This window comes from Anopheles funestus, chromosome 2RL, assembly GCF_943734845.2.
Source record: "Anopheles funestus chromosome 2RL, idAnoFuneDA-416_04, whole genome shotgun sequence".
In the NCBI taxonomy this organism is placed as follows: domain Eukaryota; kingdom Metazoa; phylum Arthropoda; class Insecta; order Diptera; family Culicidae; genus Anopheles; species Anopheles funestus.
Genome location: NC_064598.1, coordinates 79,236,717 through 79,255,262, shown reverse-complemented (window position 1 = coordinate 79,255,262; position 18,546 = coordinate 79,236,717). Strand labels below are relative to the sequence as shown.

The window sequence follows — 18,546 nt, the reverse complement described above, 5'->3', positions numbered from 1 at the left end:
TTTAGCAACATTCATCAATTTTCTTTCACGAAAAGGTAAGTAATAGAAGAAGAAAAAAACATTCCTAACACGATTACACGCTAACATATTGCTTGTATTTGTTTTTACTAAAAACCATTTTGTACACGGGTAACTTGAACACTTATGCTAAACACAATAAAAAAAGCCGATTGAGCAAATGTTATTCAAATTTCGAGCCGGACACACCTTTGGAATATGGTGGGGCACCGTTTGTCTGCAGGTAATAATCACCTTTGGCACTGGAATGACAAAGAAAAGGTATTAATTGTATATAATTTAATTAAACTATTTCTGAAGCTTTTTTGTGAATTTTTACTTACTCGGAACTGCAATCGATTCCCATGTGAACGATCGAAGCCGATCGATCGACCTTTCCATCTTTGAAATCGTCCCACGACTTACATTTAACCGAGTGGAATGATTGTACATTGCTTTCCGCTACACTTTCCGCCCAGAACCACCAGGAACGCCGGTGGCTGCACAAGTCTACATTATTACAGAAAAAGAAACAGTATTAGTAAACGACCTTACGCACCATAGCGCTTGTTAAAGCAAAAGAAAACAGAACCAAAATAAGAAAATATGAAAATGATAATAAAAACTTCAATACTACTACTGCGCTAGAAAACGAAATTGAATGAGAACCTTCGGATGAGTTCTGCCGGAATGCTTTGGCTGGAGGTGGGTAAGGTGAGGAAGGTTAGAAGATGGGTTGAGTACGGGGGGCAAGGCAACCATGCAGTTGATATGTAAACCGTAGCATTCGTAGCAAGGGGCAGGCAGGATATAAGCAGGACATATAACAACCGAAAAAACCGAAACAAAAACAAAAAATAAACAAACAAAAGAAAAAACATAAAAACAAGGAACACAGTACAATAAAATGCGATTAAAAAATAAATAAGCAAAATGTTTTTCACATGCAGAAAAAAACATGTTCACGCACAATAATAAAACAAAACAGTAACAATAACGTACCATTATCGGTGAGCAGTTTGTAGTTGCGTTTCGGACAGCCGGGCTGTAGGGTTTTACCATTGTTGGGCCAGAAATCGGCCGTACCCGTACTGACCGGGGCACCGTACAGCCACGCATCGGTGTGTATGACATCGACAAAGTTCGCATCCTTGGAGCTGAGAGCGGTAGCGAAGATGCCCGGATAGAACGGTGGGAATGCGGGATCGAGGGCCGAAATTCTTTAACACAACGAAACGAAACAGTTGTGTGAGATTGAGCGATTTTATGCGGGGCGGAAGAATTATAATACCTGTTAAGCTTGATGCGCTTTTCCGATTGTGCTATCACGGTACGGCCAATATATCCCGCCAGCTGACCACCGAGCGAATGACCAACCAGGTGTACCTTGTCCACATTCAATCCGGCATTGATCATACGCAGCACAACCGCTCCGAGATAACTTCCAAGCTAAAAACAAAACCCACGTGATTAGAGATGGTTGTGGAAACACTGAAACAAAAGTTCCTTTTTTGTCGATACTTACCTTCTTACAGTTGGGGACGGCTTCCAGCAGATAGTTCCCGTCCGCCAACAGTGCCCAGTCCAGGATGAGAATGTTGTGATCACCACGCTTCAAGTATGCGTCAGCAATAACGTGTACGCTTTCCACCTCGGGCGATTCGATGTAACCGTGGAAGTACATAACCGTCTTTTTGTTCTTATCGAACCGACTGTGATGCAGGATGTCTTCGGCTTTTTCCAAACTGTACGTTTCATGATCTTCAAACTTTGGTCTGCAAAATTGAGGATATAAATATGAATGCAAGCTGTTCCTTTTTTTGTTATAAGATGCAAATCAAACTCAACCTTGAAGACTTACCCGTAGAAGAACATAAACTTGGCCGTCTCTAGATGGGCCCGTACCGGTTTCATTCCCACCCATACTCCTGTAAGAAAAATCAAGCGAATAAAGATATGAGAGAAGGAATTTTGCATATATGGTTACGACCGAGAATTGCAAACGAAGGTCATTTAATTGGGTCTGATCGGGAATGCCAATTGACGTAATTGATTTGCTAGCTTTCATTCAGAATATTCGTCCCGAGGCAAGAAAAGGCGTCGTCAGACATAAAGTTGAAATATTGAACCTAATATATCAAAAAGTAAGCATTAATTGAATTTAATTACTAAAACTTCCACGTTTACTGCCGTGCCTATAAAACCTGTTTCGATTAACATTTGTTACTGATTCACCATTAGACGATCGCATCACGAATGGCTGTGATCAGTTGCATGTGATCTTTATTTTCGTAGAAGAACTACGTACGTTGTTTGAGAAAAAAGGGGAAAAAATATTCCACAAGGGATTTAATTAACGCTCTGGTATCTCTGGGCCCCGATAATGGCTACCGGTCAAGGGACAGGTGACGACTAATCATCATCACAAGCCGAAGGTGATCATTACGTTTAGGCGTACGCCACTGTATGCAAAAAACTTGCCCTTTCTTAAGGGTTTACCCCTTAGTCTGCTTCTATCCAGTGTGTCGGGGTTCGCGGTTACGCCTTAATTGTAGACGCGGGCTCTATTGCCTAGGCAGGGATAGGCTTCTAATCTCCATTCCATCGAACGACGCTCATGAGCAAGGTTGATACACGGAAGACACCACTGCATTGCCGACCGTGAATGTAGTTTATCAACTTGAGAAGAGCGTGGTTGCTTGCTTATCACCGGAGTGATATGATAACTTTAATCAAATTTCAAGGGTGTTTCGTTTTCTTTGAAAAAAAAATCTTGGCTGGCGCTTGCACCGAGCATCGTCCCTATCTTCAACAAGCTCTATATTAGATAATTATTCAATACTAAAAAAGAAAGATTAAAGAACAGGAAATTTCAATTTCTGGAAATTTTCGGTATATCTTTGTTGAGAGATTCTCAGTTCTGCTTAGTTCTATGTTCGTAAGATCACTTCGTTTTTGTTTTAATGTCATGATCACGCGATTTGGTGCTCAAGTTCAAGTTTGCTGCACAAGGAATCACCAAAAACCTGTCGATGTGATTGCTTTTTTTGGAGAACCGGTTTTACCGGAACTTTGCTTTGCTTCGCGTGTTCGACCGTAAGGTCGGATCCGGAATATTGTGATTCCACCGGTGTGCCGAAGAGAAAGTGACAAAACCAGTAAGAGACATTGCGAAAGTTGCCAGTTGAAGTTGGAAAACTTGAGTAAGGTAGTAAATTTAATTGTATTTTGTTTCTGTCACTTATTGTGACGAGTAGACCTCCAGGCTGGTATTCTTCATGTTCACCCATCCGTTTAACATTTGTTTCTTTGTTGGTTCACGGCGACTTACTTGGATTTTTAAGACTCTTCATGGTTGAGCTGATTTGCAGGCGCGTAAAGTGCCAACCCAAGCGATATCTCACTCACTTTGATACTTCACTACCGATGAGTTCACCGATGTCTGGCGCCTTCTAAATGACAAAAAAGGGACGGGGGTTTTTGGTAAGCTAAAGCTAAACACCGGAACCGTTTCCGGATGTACACTAACAGCTGAGTAGACGGAAGAGAACGCAACACACCTTCACCGTTTCGGACGCGAAACGGTGGACAGCAGTAAATGTAACGAGTCTTATCTCACGAAACACACAACAAACGGCACCATTATTTAGCAAACTCACTATTGCCGCTAGCGTACCGCTTGACTCCGGAATTACGATACAAATTTAAAGTCACCCCAAGAGTGTGTTCTCGTTGAGGGAGCGCGCGCGCGCGATCACACACACCCCTCGAACTAAACTTTATTTTTAGACCCAATACTATATTGTCCGGAATAGTAACGTGGAGCATGTGGAGCTGACACAAGCTTGCGGTTAATTTGTTAAGGTCCTAAATTGAGTTGACCCTAGGAAAGGTACTACTACTGGCTACAGGGGTGTTGATATTCAACACCTTTACCGCACACTCGCTCGGATTGCCACAAAAACAAACCAACAACAAGCCGATGGCCTTCAAACAGCGTCAGCATTCCACAGTTCAATGTACCACGCGGCCACGCGGCCACGAGCTTACTAAAACTACACGCGGGTGGGCGCATCGATTGCGTAACTTCTGACACGACAGAACACCACAAGAACCACCACCATTCGGCAAGGAGAATTAAGTGAAGAGAAACCACAAAACGTGTGCCACCGAATGTGACTTACGCTAGAAAGCCGATACCCGTCCGAGGGTTGAGACACACAACCGTTCGATACGATCGCTTAAAGTGAACTGAGACACATGAGCGACATGTTGCGTAGCGGTGCGCGTGGCATCCTACCGTAGCACCGTTGTAGTACGCAACGCATCGCGGACGCTACGGATTCGCGTGTTGGAGAAAAACTGGAAACCCTTGAGAATTGCTTGACGCTTTTTCCCACCCCTAATAAAAGTGGGGGGGGAGGTGGCGCAAAAAATAAATAAAAACACAAACACTCCGTTGAACAGATATGCGAGAGTTTGTCCAGTTGTATGGAGCATCAAGCACTGCTGAATAGGCATGGTTCTACGATCGTGAGTTCGCTGTTTTTTGTGTGTTTTGTTTGCTATTTTCTATCTGTAGAGGGAGATTGCTATGCTGTGCTAGAATGAATGCCAGTTTTACAGCGAGCCATTAGTAGCGCATTTGTCTTTTGATGAATCAATGTTTCAACTCCCTCTCACCGGGGTGTCCCCGGTAGTACGGACGCTAGCGATGCACTTCCAAAGGGCCACAGTTTTACGCATCAAATCCAATCAATGTAACTTCCACTTCAAGTTTTGATGAGTGTGGAATAGTAAACAATAGAGAGAGAGAAAGAGAGAGAGAGAGAGAGAGAGAGAGAGAGAGATAAACTCTGTGGATTATGTTGTGTATGATTGAGCGTTTTATTGTTTGTTTGTGTCTGAGCTATTGGTGAACATTTTTTTGAATTATGATAAAGAATGATAGAAATGGGCCATTAACATACAAGGCCTTTTGATAAATTGAATTAATTTTTGTAAGGTTTTTATAATTATGGCTGTGTAAAATGTGTATATATTGGACCGTGTACATCACGTTTGTTAATCAACACATTTTTCATATTTAATGACTTATTAAAATAATTAACGTAATAATTTATAATTTTAAAAACGATACAGTAAACAATTTTAATTGTTGAAGAATAAATTCATTGAGTAAATGCAGACGACATTGTTTGTTGAATTTCAATTCGAAAAATAGATGAATTATGAACAAATGTACATATCCATCAGGAGTTGTATCTCACTGACTAGGTTTAATAAAATACAAAAAAAAATGAACAAACAAACTTAAGACAAAGCTACCAAAACACAAAGTTGTTTCCGAACAAAAGTAGGATCAATGTTCCGCCTTGGCAATTGAAGTCCTTCGGATAGTATTGGAGAGATCGTAAAAATGCATACTCAGCGTTTTAGATATCCAAATCAGGATGATTTATATGGAAAACAAGTGTAATGTGGGTATTAAAAGATTTTGCAAAACTCAATCAACATGCTTTAGGTAATTTTTAAACTTGGATCACAAAATGTCTACTTTATGGCTCTTGCGGTAACGAATATTATTTAGCTACAGGCTCAAATAGTCAATACATTCCACAATAATATGCTCTTGATTGAAAAAAATGCGAATCACTTGGGCGATTACTAGAGGAAAAGAAGCAGAAAACATATTCAGTTACAATTACACCTGATGTCTAACAACATCAAACTGGCCCCACCAGGAAGCAGACTGAGATTGAAAGTTAATCAGTATACAACACCAACTGATCACTCTCCCGGCTGGGCAGTCTTTGTTGAGCGCCTCAACAAGTCCAATCATGGACTGGTTACTGGAGGTAAACGGAGGTAAAAGTAACTGGAGGAAACTGAGCGCAAGCGACAGAAAACTTACTGCCGTCCTATGGAGATGCATCTTCGTGTAGATATGTATAGCAAAACCAGATATATCGCGCAAATAATCGATGATCAGTCAATTTATGATCGTGGAAAGCTTCATCGATCATCGACCAGGGTGTAATCAGTGGTCTTCCAGACGTCAACCGGTGCTTTTCTCATCAACTCGGACGTCATCTCGTGAAGTGACCTTGCACGGTTGTTTGAATGTTCATCAGAAGTAATCCATCGTTAGAGTCGTTACCGCTTAGCGGCGATTCGTCCGGGTGTATCGTTTTGCATGTATCGCGTTTCTAAACTTCCTGCTCCGATGGCCGTTGGCAATATGCCTGCAGGAGCAATGTCTCTAGGGCTATCTATTACCGGAAAGCTGCTGAACTGCAATACCCCACCACAGTGCGGCACTTGGTGGGTGCACCTTTGTAGTCAAGGGTAAGTAGTACCCGTTTGTGGTGACGACAGGTGCAATGAATTATTCAAATGCGTGGCTGTCGTCGTCGTAGAACGATCAAATTGGCAATTTTATTGTGCGATTTCGTTTATGTCATCCACGTTATGCGTACCGAGAAGGAACGAGCGTGTGGAATTAATTTTCCGCACTAACGGTGGTTTTGCTGCTAATAGCTTCAAAGTTCAAACTGAGTAAATGTTGAGGAAATTACGTACCTAATGTTAGACGACGGGAAGGTTTTCACTATTTTGAAATTTCTATTTTACTGACAGCGAGATTGGTGGACGTACGATAGTCGTTGATTCTCTTATGGAATTGTTACAATTTCTGCAACACGACTTTCGGACTCAGGCACGTACCTGCAAGAACCTTTAGAGTCATCATTAGTCTCGCAAGCCTAGACACGGTGCAATTTACCACCATTCAGGAGCGGTTGAGTGACATTCCTTCCCTCAGTAAGGTGTTCCCCGCATTCTCCCCTATTAGGTCAAACGGTATGGTCCAAATAGTGGCAAGAAAATTCACTTTCGAAATTTCCAGCTACCAGCAACTAGAGACCTGATAGGGAGATCCGTTCTTTTCTACCATTCGACCAGAAGCTTCCTTCGTGCTACCTGATGGTAGACCGCCTGCAAGCTGCCATGGTCAAACGAGTTGACCAACAGCACCAGGCCGTTTGAGGGCAGTGTCTATAAAAACTGGCCAAACGGATCCGTCCGTGATGGCCGAGCTGCCACCGTTTATGCTCAGGTATGCTCTTAACCACGATAGCTTTACAACTCGTGTTCGCGCTGGATCGATCGACTATACGGCTACCAGAGATTGATGCATTATTTCTTTACCATTAGAGGTTTGATTTGTTTTTGCCCTTATATTTGCCCCTTCTCTGATGGTTTCGATGTGAGTTTGCGTGTTCAACGTGTCTAGTTCTGGTGGAAATTTTTCGTCCACATGTCTGTTCTCTCTCTCTCTCTTTCTCTCTCTTTACTGAACAAAGTCCGGGGAGGTCGGGAGTTGGTGCAGAAATGCGAAGAACCAGTTGCACTTTTATTGTTGCTCCGGGGAAGGGGGAAAGAAAAACAGCTCAAAAAACATTGGAGAATGTTGTAACTGACCGAAAACTCGGCCCAACTTTACAGAGGAAGTAATTGAACATGGTTGTGAAAAATGATTGCCGATGAAAAGTTTCATAGTTTGAAGGGTAAATATTTGAGAAATTAAATTTCGCAAGCTTCAATTGAACGAGTACATAATGAAGTAGTAGAGCATTGTAAAGAAGCTAATGAGAAGCTTTTCATTTTCAGCATATTGAGCAGGTATTTGTCGGGAAAAAATCTTCAAAAACTTTCACACTTCAAGCTTTAAACACTTCAAAATCTTCAAACATTTGAATTATGTTACGAAACTCGTTTCAAATCGACTAAACATTACTTAACCGTATTCCTAAACACATTGTAATAGTAAGAAAAATAGAATTTTATGAAAGGTTTTGCAATATAATACTGGATTAAGAATTAATTTTAAAAAAAAAACTATACCATAAAACTAAGAAACAAAATGACAAAATGAAACAAAAGTCTAAAACGGGCATCTATTAATCTATTAATAGATGAAAGAATGAAGCGTTATTGAAGTTAATCAACACTGCAAGCAACGAAAGTAAAAAAGATACATTTTCAAACCTTTTCTTCTATCGTTAGTATAATTTACAATTCATACCATGTGCTTTGAATCTTCAGAATGTAAAATATAATTTCCCACCATACAAAAAACGCACACAAATCGTTCTTCCTGATAGATTAATCACCATGAAAAAGGTTTAGGAAAATACATATTTAACAGCACAAACAACAAATTCATGTCAATGTCGTGTCAACAAAACACTTTTGTCTACGTTGTGCCGTAAATTACCGCCTGCATCATGCCAACAAACAGAACTTTAAATTCGTTAAAACCAAGAAAAATGCAAAACGCTCAAGTTGATGTAAATATTGAAGCTGCTGTGTTCGTGCTCGAATCAATCAATCAGTTTTGGGGGTGATGTGTACGCAACGTGAGGGTTTGAATCGGATCAAGACAAATAAAGCTCATCCATCGATGACCACTAATCCATTGTCATTCCTTTTTGTATTGATTTACGTCACCGACAAAGCACAACACAATTGACCTTCGAATAGTTGCGGGTGGGTAATCACATGTAAATGACGCTTTTCTCGTTTCCGAATTATTGAATTATGATTATTACACACAATGTGTTAAAACAAAAATGGAAGAATCATTCTTGTGGACACATGTTTTCTTATTTAGCTACACTACCACTGGGCGGTTTAACGGCGGACTTTATATGCACAAACCGTTCCGTTGCACGTTAACGCTTTCTTAATAATTATTTGTAACGGGTGACGCAGCGAAAAAAAGGGTGTAGAATAATTATGCAAATGTTGTTTATACACAAACACACGCGTTCACACTGGTGTAGTTAGTTCAAACCGGAGAACAAGAAAAAAAAACTGAGCACAAACACTTCCGATGCACTGCACGTTGCAAACCGTGCAGAGTGAAGTGCAACGATCAACTAAACGCGATCGAACCAGCTGCATCAAATCGCCCCACACACTCATTGCCATCATATGCGCTGGGCTTGTTCGAGTGTCGGTGCATTGCAAACTGTATCGATCGTTGTTTTTGTTTTCGTTCGTTTCTCTTTCGATTCGAAACAATCATTCATCGATTTATTCTTTAGTGTATCTGTGCTATAAGTGCATCCGATGGTTAGTGACATCCGGATGGGCAAATTAAATATGGAAGTAAACAATATGGATACGCAACCGATTGCTTTACCCGCAATCCGAAGCGATGTTACATCTTCAACAGTGTTGGGGTTGAAACCAAACGAACCGTGCAAAACACGTGACTAAGTTGGTTCCGCCGGTGCACATGGTGTCACAAACAAAAAGACCACACATTGACACAAATCCATGTATGGAGGGAATCCTATCTGATATCTATAAAAAGGATTATACGATAAAGCAATGTAAGCTATTTAGTCAATGAAATTGAATTATAAAAGCGTATAATATTCTTTTGTTTGTGTGAGGAGAGAGAAACAATAAAAATCAATTCTAATGCATGTTCTAGCGACTGAAAATGGAGCAGCCTGGTGGACACGTGCCTCGATATTTAGTCTAAAACACCGATGGTCGTGGATCGAATCTCATCTGGAATGAGAATGTAGTACACATTACACAGTACACACCGAAGTACAATGACGGCTTTTCTGGTTTGTGGTAAAACATAAATCCTTAATAAATGCCGTGTTCTTCTATTAGGTGGGCATAATTTGATTAGTAATTAGTAGTAGATTCGCTAAGCCTGACGCACAGAATAAGTAAAAAATGATACTTTATTAAATACAACATATTAAAAATTCCAAATAAAAAGCGGACAAAGTATTTATTAGTCACACATTTTAAATTTCAACTTAATATACTGTTAAACATTTTGAAATTACAAATAATTTTGCTTGCGACGCTTCACAAATTATATCGATTACCCAAAACAGAATGGTACTGATGAGTTCATTAAGATAATACCGTGTCCAGATTTTAATGGTGCGTAACATGCTACGCCATGTTTAAACCATTATCATTAGAAGAAGGTAACGTTACGTGCATTGGGTGTGTAAAAGAATGATGATGATAGGAATGATTTAAACACGCGGAAAAGAAACACAAAATCTAGCAATTTGAAGCTTGGGTTTGAACTTCAAACGTCCTTGATCGGGTTTTTGTTTATGATTTTTGCTTTTTAATTGATTGTACAACCACCATTCTTGAGTCTTGAATTGTCTACTATTTGAGACTTCACGTCGACAATCAGTCCTATGTATTTAGGGTAAATTTTCTTCGAAGTTTTTGTTATGCACTTTTTACAACTCTTCACTAATTGTTGTGATTTTCAACCCTGTACTTTGTATAATTTTTTATACACTATTAATTTTGAGTAAACGAAACTACTTACCGATCGCTATTACCAGTCCAGAAACGACGACCAGCACCTTATTCATGTTGTCTGCGTTTCGCACAACTGGTCACAAAAATTTGCGGATCACTCCCGTTGCGCATCGGACGGTCAACTGGGTCCAGTGTTGGTCCGGCACTCGCTGAACGGCAATGATTCGCCGGTAATTTCGTTTGTTATCAGTACACACTAACATGTCGCTCCATGATGTGGCAGTGGAAACAAATACACACACTAGACCGAGCACAACATTCCCGGGATTGAGCGCACATCTACACGCAGTGAAGCTCAAAGCAATTCGCTAACCGATGTTGTAAATGCACTACTAAAGTGCGAGACTCAGCACACGATCGAACTTTGATCCCGCGATGAGATCGCATGCTGCTTGGGCGGTCGGTTTGTGCTTTTTTTTGAGTAGCATGGGATGGTTTAAATTTAGAGAAACTAACACGGAACATCAGCGTATCGCGTAAACGAACCTACCCTATTCGTATCAGCTGACCGACGATACACGGATATCATCTAACGCGAGCATAACGAACACAGGCGAACACACGTGAGATTTATCTTTCGCTTCGAAGAAGGTTTAAAGGCGCGCGCGTAGTGTCGATGACGCATGTTATGCCGGTAAGCGAAAAAAACGAATTTTTTATACAAGCTGCACGTTGAGCTTGACGGATTTAAATGGTTAATCGCGATACGTAATCTGTACAAAGCGACCATGCATGCGTTAAAGCTAGTTAACTCCTTCGGCTGATGGATTAATCACGGCGATAAAGACTCGGGGTATATATTTCGGTACACTAAACGTTCAACATCAAAAGTGACACCTATTGTTTTGTTCCATTTTTTTGTGTGTTTGGTTTGCGTTTTATTACTATGCTTCAATGCCTATCAACGACGACGTAGCTGTGTCATATGTAGATTACTTCTGCCGTACCCGAGCTTGCTCTAACGTTCTTATTTCCCAAACGATCGCCTTTTCCAATTTGCTTTACTCCATTATATATATAATGTGTTTTATATTTATTTATATGTTTAGAATAAACTTAGGCGTTAGAGAAGAAATATTTTAACATTTTAGAAAAGAAAAATGTTGATAGAACGAGTCCGGACTATCACCTGCCTGTCAAAGGAAAAAAAGAAACGATACACATCGCAGAACGTCATTCAATTTAGCAAAAACGCTACTTCACATGCGAAAGCGCTTGGCACTCTCTCTCTTTCTCTCTCTCTCTTTATCTCAGGGTTTGTTTTTACAAATGTTTCAAAAACAATATTCAAACAAATTTCCAAACGGATTTTACACTGCAGCAAAATGACGCAAACCCTATTTTCGACACCCACGTGATGGTAGAAAAAATGTAATTTGTTCGTTAAACATTATTTGCGCGGTTTCTCCAACAGGAAACGAAGACAAAACGCTGCTACTATAGCGTCTCACTACCACCATCTGCAGGTTGAGAGAGTATGCGTTACGCCTGGAAGTAGCGCTAAAGAGGACACTAAACGATGTAGGAATAATAAGGAAATTACATTTTCCAGCGATGAAATGTTACATATTAAATATATAAAACAAAATACAAGATAATGTGTTAATGAGTGTAAGTGTGCCTATTGTGTGTACAGTAGTTATCTTTCGTCTTGTGTGAATATTGTTTTCCCGCGCACTTCACCTTAGCATTTTGTTCACAAGGACTTCATTGTTCTCTATTTCCTTTTTTTCTCATTTTCCTAGCGGAATAGGGGACCAATTTCTGCAACATTGTTTGCCCATTATCCACAATATAAGAACCATCTGTTCCCATGGTTTGAATGCATAGGTCTAAGATAAGTGATACGGCAACGGTAAGCGCAGCAAGAAAATGCTACAAACAACAACACTGATGATTTGCGCTCCTCAGTTATGTTTGCTCTGTTTTCCCCTCTTTTTCTGTTTTATAACCCCGACTTTACTCTCCTGTTAAGTAGTTAATTCTTTTCTTTTCATACCAAAAACGAACTAATGAATGTTCGCAAAAGTATTGCTAACATTCGGTCAGCATTCGGCGAGCATGTACTTGTGTGTGTTTGTATTTACGTGGTTTAAACACTTTTTTAAGAGAGGAAAATGGGAAAGTCTAGTTTTGTTTCGTGTGTGTTTCTTCAAACTGCGTATTAATAGTTACCAAACGACATACATAAATCTTCCTCGACCCTAACCCTACAGCTTTTTTTTCGTACACAACAATTAAGATGTTGAACTTGTTGCTTGTTCCGATTTTATGTGTGTTTGTCCTTCACCCGTTTATATTATGCTTTATTTAGGCTGCTGTAATAAAACAAGAAAACGGTAATTAGAATCCATGGTAGCCGGGTTTACACGTTACCGCTGTACCCACCGGCACTGCTCACCATCGCTTCCGAGGCAAAGTATTTCACGTCCACGTCCGTGTCGGTATTGAGCTTCTCCAGGATCGGCTTCACGTGCTCATCGATGGCAGCCTGGTCGAGGAATGGCGACAGTTTCTGTAGGGTTTTCGCCACGTTAAAGCGTACATTCGCAACTGGATCCGTCGATAATACTTTGATGGTCGGCAGGAACAGCCGCTCGATGATATCCGCACCGCAGACGTCGGCCAGCGCATTAATGCAAAATAGGCAGGTCATTCCTGAGGGGGAAAAAATTGCAACAAATTATTATTAATGTTCTTACGATCACATAAAACAAGAAGATGGATTACTTACGGTGCAAATAGTTACTGTTTTTGTACATGACCAAAATTTGATTGATAATGTTCGTTTCCGCCCATTGAGTGCCGAACGTTTGGACAATTTTCTTCATGTTCAGTGTGGCCGCCTCACGGATTGCATACACGTGATCGTTCAGCCAGTTGAAGCACAAATCACGCAGCTTCTGGTTGAAGAATTCCTGTCCAAGCTGGCCGGCCAGCAGCGGCATGTACTCGATGATGGCTAGACGGACGCGCCATTTGCTGTCCTCCGCCAGCTCTACGATGGCGGGCAGCAGCGATTGCGACAGTTGCTGAATGCCGATCACATCGTTGATGCAGTCAAGCGTCGAAATAATGTTAAGCCGCACCTCGGGCCATTCGTCCTTCAGCTGGATAAGGAACAGCGGCAGCAGATGCTCGATCGTGTTGTTGCGACCAACGATCGGGCTCAGGCCCATGATGACCGACGCGAGTGCCGACTTGACGTGCTGGTTCGAGTCGGCGACGAGTTCCTTCACGCACGGCAAAATCGACGTCATAATGATCTGTTCCTGGCAGGCTTTGTCCAGGTTGGCGCAGAACTCGGTCACCTTGGCGGAGGCTGAGGCACGCACCTCGGCCTCACTATCCTTTAGCAGAAACTGGAAGGCCGAGACGAGATCGTTCTTGGTAATCTCCTGCCCGACGGCCTTCTGCAAATCGGTTAGCTTCTCCGAAACCATATACCGGACGCGCCATGAGTTATCGTTGACGCACTGGCGCAGCGTTGGCATGACATTCTGGGGAAAAGTGAATGATATCACACACAATTACAATTACCTACATCATATTATGGGAACTATAACGAAATTAATTAATTGGAAAGGAAAACAAAACTCATGAAACGTTGGTTCACCATCACGGAATTTCCCGTGAGCAAGCCCGTATAATGAGATCGATTGTACGTTCCACTAACGTGGGAATTATAGGTGCGGTAGTGTGAAAAATTATAAATGCACAATTCAAAAAGGTGCGTGAACATTTTGACGTGTTCAAGAATGTTGAGATTCACCAGAAAGCTTATGTTGAAATGACTACATTAGGCACCCTAAGCGCGAATATTCGTATTCGTATTCTTACACAGTGTGGGATTGACAAGAAGTTATTTATTATGAGCAAAGCTTACTCGAAGCAATAATAAAATCCTAATAATAATAATCCCTAATAATAATAATAATAATAATAATAATCCCAATAAGACCTTTTAAAACAATTATAGATTGTTGAAAAAAATAGTGACAAATAAAAATCTTTTCATGAAGAAAGTCTAACTTGCACTGAATATTACTAAATAAAAGGAAATAATAAAACGAATAAAATAAGTGAAAAATATTCACCATAAAAACATATTTTAATTATATATTCATCAAACTTCTACAAAGACATTATTTATTACAGTAAAAAAATTAATCAAACATACTGACACAGAACGCAAGGTGACTAAAAATGGCTTTTGAAACATAAATTATAAAAAAAAATTATTTACGATCTACCGATGCGCACCAAACGAGAATCATCCGGACAAACCAGTTCCTTGCAATTCATTATATCTTAACGCACGATGTCCCCTAAAACGATCGTGGTGGATAGACAACATCCAAAGAGACTATAGAAATATTATATACGTTTTCAAGGCCAGTGTGGGTCAATGTTGTTATAAAAAAGTCCCATCCAGACAGAGCCATTAGAGGTAGGAAATGCAATATTACACCATTTATTGGGTAACATCATCAACGTCTCACAGGGAAATCCCTCTAAAATAACAAGTTTCAAGCGCTTCCCTGCTCAGCGATGCGAGCGTCCAGCTTTTCTTTTGTTCGTGCTCAAAAAGTGAGAGCACCAATGATCGCTCGCATATTTCACTGCTGTTTGTCCAGCCGATCGGTTGAGTTGCTGCCAGTTCAGCGCAGCCTGTGTGTGTCCAGTTTGTTTGTGTTGCCGATAACCTTCCGTGATCGCACACGCAACCACCAAACGGCCAGAGCATTGCGGCGATAAGCGGTGTACAGTATTAACGAAGCCTAATTAAACGTTGCCTTATTCTCGGCAGGCAACTAGCTGAAAAAGAATTGTCCATAAAATCGGTGTAAAGAGTGTTCAGTTCTTCTTTAACCATCAGTGCAGCCGGTTGTCCGTAGAAGAATGGGCCAGCACAGTCTAACGTCTGCCGTGGCTACGGCTTTGCTTTGTCTCACAGTGGCAAGTGTTGTGGAAGGTGGATTTTTCGATTGGTTCCGAAGCGACAAAAACAAGGGCCACGCTGTGTGTCGCGTTGAGTTCGAGGTGTTTGACCCGCAGGGGTTGCGCCTTTGGACCGCCCAAAAGGAACAAGTGAAAGGTTTCGGTGTGGAGCTGTTCATTAATCCAGTGCGCGGACGAAGTGAGCAGCTGTGTAGCTTGTGCCGCAACACGACGGAGGTTAAGCATGGAAAGTTCTTCTTGCAGGACGAGAACGTGATCGTCAAGAGTGGTGACATACTGGAGTATGTGATCATTACCGATAATGGAAAGTCGATCCAGCGCCACAAACCAAGGAAACTGATTGTGGATGGTAAAACGTGCCCAGAAACGTTGAACAATTTTAGGTCCGTTATTTAATAAATATTTTTCGAATTACAGATTTCATGATCAAACCCAAAGGAAAGTGTTCTTGTCCGCCAAGTACCGTAACACCGGCGACACCGTTGGAAACCGCGAAGCAGGTGTTTGAAGAACCCACCGCCGAAATTGCCATGCTCGAACGCATCCTCGAACGAGTGTCCAAAAATTGTGCCGATGGTGCAATGTCCAACTTTCTCTTTCTACAAACGGACCATACCGATGGTTCGACCGACGATTTGAAACAGATTGTGAGCAATTACTTCGATAGCAAGGACGCACTGAAGCCACTGACGAAAACGGTCATATCCGCGGAAGATGGTGCTGACGGGATCGTCTTCCGAGTGACCAATATTATCGACAAACTGAAAATATTGGAACTTGCACGGCAGAATAGTGACATACTGGACTACGATAAGCTAACCGCAATCGATGAGTTTGATGTTCGTGGCTCATTTACTGAAGCTCCGTAATTGGAGAAAAGAAAACTTTCCTTAACAATGAGATTATGCATGAAACTTGGGAACAATAAAAACTTTGCAAAATTATACACTAAAAATGCTTGCACTTACGAGTTCGACCTCATCCTGGGGAAGGAGCTGGGCGATGCTAACACACGCCTCCACAGCCAGCAGCCGAACGGAATCCTGCTCATCTTGTGCCATCTGTACGAATGTGGGGATCAGATCCGACTTGAGATACTCCAGCTCGACAACTTTGGCAAACTCGCCGAGCTTTCCAGCAGCAGCACGGCGCACCATGGGCGTTTCGTCCTGGCACAGCGTACGGAAGTTAATGCGCAATTCCGACTTGACTGCGGCCGACACGCGTGGATAGCACACGGAAAACAGACCGCAGGCGGACGTGCGGGATGTAAACCAGTCGCCCGAAACCAAACGCTGCAACGTTGGCACGAGATGAACCTCCAAATCCTGCGCACTGTGCTGACCGGCAACGGTACGGAGCGACTCGACTGCCTTCTCGCGCACCACCGTTTCCTCTACCGTGGCCAGCGATTCTAGCGGTGGAATTAAATACATCGCGAATTCGGGCCCGCCAACCAGCGGAATAAAGTTACCGAGCTGTTCGGCCAATGCCAGCAGCACCTCATCTTCGTCGTAGATGGACTCCGTCAAGAAGGGGATCAGCTCATTGCGGGTGCGTTCCTCGCCCAGGGCTAGGGCAATTGTCGATAGTTTCTTGATCGAGTTCAGGCGCAGCTAAAAATAAAACATAGAAGAAAGGTGAAAATATGGCAACATTCCGGCAACACAAATCGATGGAATGGATTGCGTTGCGAATGCTTTCTTTATATGGTGGCGGTACTGCAGAGTGAGGGTACGGAGTGTTGAGGGTTTGCGTAAGTTGCTGATGATAGAACGCACATTGTGTCGTGTGCGAACGTCACCCATTGTCCTCGTTCAAGAACACTCCCATGGACCTACAATCGGTCCATCCTTGATCCGAATCAATCGGACTGTTTTCGCTTCCCGGTGTGTACATGCAGACGGGGGCTCTTGGGCGGATGCCAACACACAGCAACATGGGTGCGTATCATCAGACGGGGAACAGGGAGCGACGGTATGAGGAAGGCAAGGACGCAACAGCACTTCCGCAGCCAGTGACGGTTATCTTACCTGAATATCTTCATTTTTCAACTCATCTATCAACACAGCAATCGGGTACAGTGAATCATCCGCTGCTTTATCACCGCTCGCACTGGCAGCCATGTTTTATTCCTCCTAGGTTTCCTACTCTTTCACCGTCTGAACTGGGGGCTGCTGCAATCGAACGTGTCCTGCGAGCGGTGCGTGTAGATCCGGTACTGGGCGTTTGCAGTGCACTTTGCTAGAATCGTTTCCTCGCTGTATATGGTGTTACGCTTCACTTCCCTACTGGTTGTGGGATTTAATCGTTCGCACGCACAATCTTTTGACGAAATAGCGAAAATGCTTCTGCTTTTTTTCAAGCCGATTGGCAGATACGAAAATGTCAGTTCGAGACGCAATCTCACGCACACCACTGCAAACCGAAGCATGCGCGTTTATAGTATACGGTGCGAAACTCTCGCTGTGAAAACGATATGCCTGTTGATGAGAAGCGAACAATTACAGGGTTTGAATAAGAGATGAGCAAAGTGACTGAGAGTGAGATAGTGAGTAAAAAGGTTGAATTGAACGTGTTTCGTTCACTCACCACGAGGAGTTTTAGCGACTCTTTTTTCATTTACTCACTCATTAGTGTAGGCATGCAGCAGTGGTAAGTCGTGTTGCAAAAAGGGTAAATACGTGAGTTGAAACGAAAATGTGCGAGTGAGTTGAAACAAAAATGATTTGAAACGAAACGTTTGATACACATGAGTTGAAACGGAATACATGTGTACAATACCCAAACTAGCCAAATGAATATACTTCTCGCTCTAGCGGGGTAGCCTGATCGGCAAGGACATGAAACGCGATCCACCTCTGCTTAGGAGATTATAGATAGAGGAGAAATTTATAGATTTTTTAATTTTATTTTTTTTTAATGATTTTTTTTTATTTAAAGCATTATTTGAGTGAAAAGAAATTTGTTTCAACCAATTCGCATTAAAATAAATCAATTTATAAAGTTTTGCTAAATTTCCCCAAAAAAAAAAAGCTAAGGCCTTAGGAGACCTAAGACCTTGACTTATACGTTTATGCCGGGTTTTTTTATGACTCCGAAATGAATCGTTAAACGAGCTGACTCCTAATAACGACTCATTCACTCTGAGTTGACTCACTAAAAACAGTTTTTATTCTCTCTTCTCTAGTTTGAATCGATACTTTA

At 41.8% G+C, this 18,546-nt stretch overlaps 2 protein-coding genes across 6 annotated transcripts; one reads left to right on the top strand and one right to left on the bottom strand.

Annotated features, from left to right (window-relative positions):
* Positions 1 to 73: 73 nt before the first annotated feature.
* On the bottom strand, positions 74 to 17,752 carry LOC125761932 (serine/threonine-protein phosphatase PP2A 65 kDa regulatory subunit). Of its 5 annotated transcripts, XM_049423538.1 has the most exons (10): positions 17,373 to 17,748; positions 16,308 to 16,955; positions 13,112 to 13,877; positions 12,766 to 13,035; positions 1,859 to 1,925; positions 1,523 to 1,772; positions 1,289 to 1,446; positions 1,000 to 1,217; positions 342 to 507; positions 74 to 260 (listed from the first exon to the last, which is right to left on the bottom strand). In XM_049423538.1, the coding sequence occupies exons 1-10, from the start codon at positions 17,463 to 17,465 to the stop codon at positions 182 to 184; spliced, it is 2,715 nt and encodes a 904-aa protein (XP_049279495.1). In that variant the 5' UTR covers positions 17,466 to 17,748; the 3' UTR covers positions 74 to 181. The 5 variants fall into 5 exon arrangements, with proteins under 5 accessions (XP_049279495.1, XP_049279491.1, XP_049279493.1 ...); XM_049423534.1 differs by lacking the exons at positions 74 to 260; positions 342 to 507; positions 1,000 to 1,217; ... (1 more) ...; positions 1,523 to 1,772; positions 1,859 to 1,925 and adding an exon at positions 11,139 to 12,692 and having other exon boundaries at positions 17,373 to 17,752; XM_049423536.1 differs by lacking the exons at positions 74 to 260; positions 342 to 507; positions 1,000 to 1,217; ... (1 more) ...; positions 1,523 to 1,772; positions 1,859 to 1,925 and adding an exon at positions 11,139 to 12,695 and having other exon boundaries at positions 12,779 to 13,035; positions 17,373 to 17,752.
* On the top strand, positions 14,675 to 16,294 carry LOC125761945 (uncharacterized). Its single transcript, XM_049423561.1, has 2 exons — positions 14,675 to 15,688; positions 15,757 to 16,294. Exons 1-2 carry the CDS (start codon positions 15,280 to 15,282, stop codon positions 16,206 to 16,208), a joined length of 861 nt encoding a protein of 286 aa, XP_049279518.1. The 5' UTR covers positions 14,675 to 15,279; the 3' UTR covers positions 16,209 to 16,294.
* Positions 17,753 to 18,546: the final 794 nt, after the last annotated feature.

Bases quoted from the DNA above. Each gene is read 5' to 3' on its own strand.
- LOC125761945 (XM_049423561.1), top strand. From the start codon at position 15,280: ATGGGCCAGCACAGTCTAACGTCTGCCGTGGCTACGGCTTTGCTTTGT. The intron at 15,689-15,756 runs GTAAAACGTGCC...TTCGAATTACAG, and splicing joins AAGGAAACTGATTGTGGATG to ATTTCATGATCAAACCCAAA.
- LOC125761932 (XM_049423538.1), bottom strand. From the start codon at position 17,465: ATGGCTGCCAGTGCGAGCGGTGATAAAGCAGCGGATGATTCACTGTAC. The intron at 1,773-1,858 runs GTAAGTCTTCAA...TCAATTTTGCAG, and splicing joins AAGTTTATGTTCTTCTACGG to ACCAAAGTTTGAAGATCATG. The intron at 261-341 runs GTAAGTAAAAAT...TTGTCATTCCAG, and splicing joins GGAATCGATTGCAGTTCCGA to TGCCAAAGGTGATTATTACC.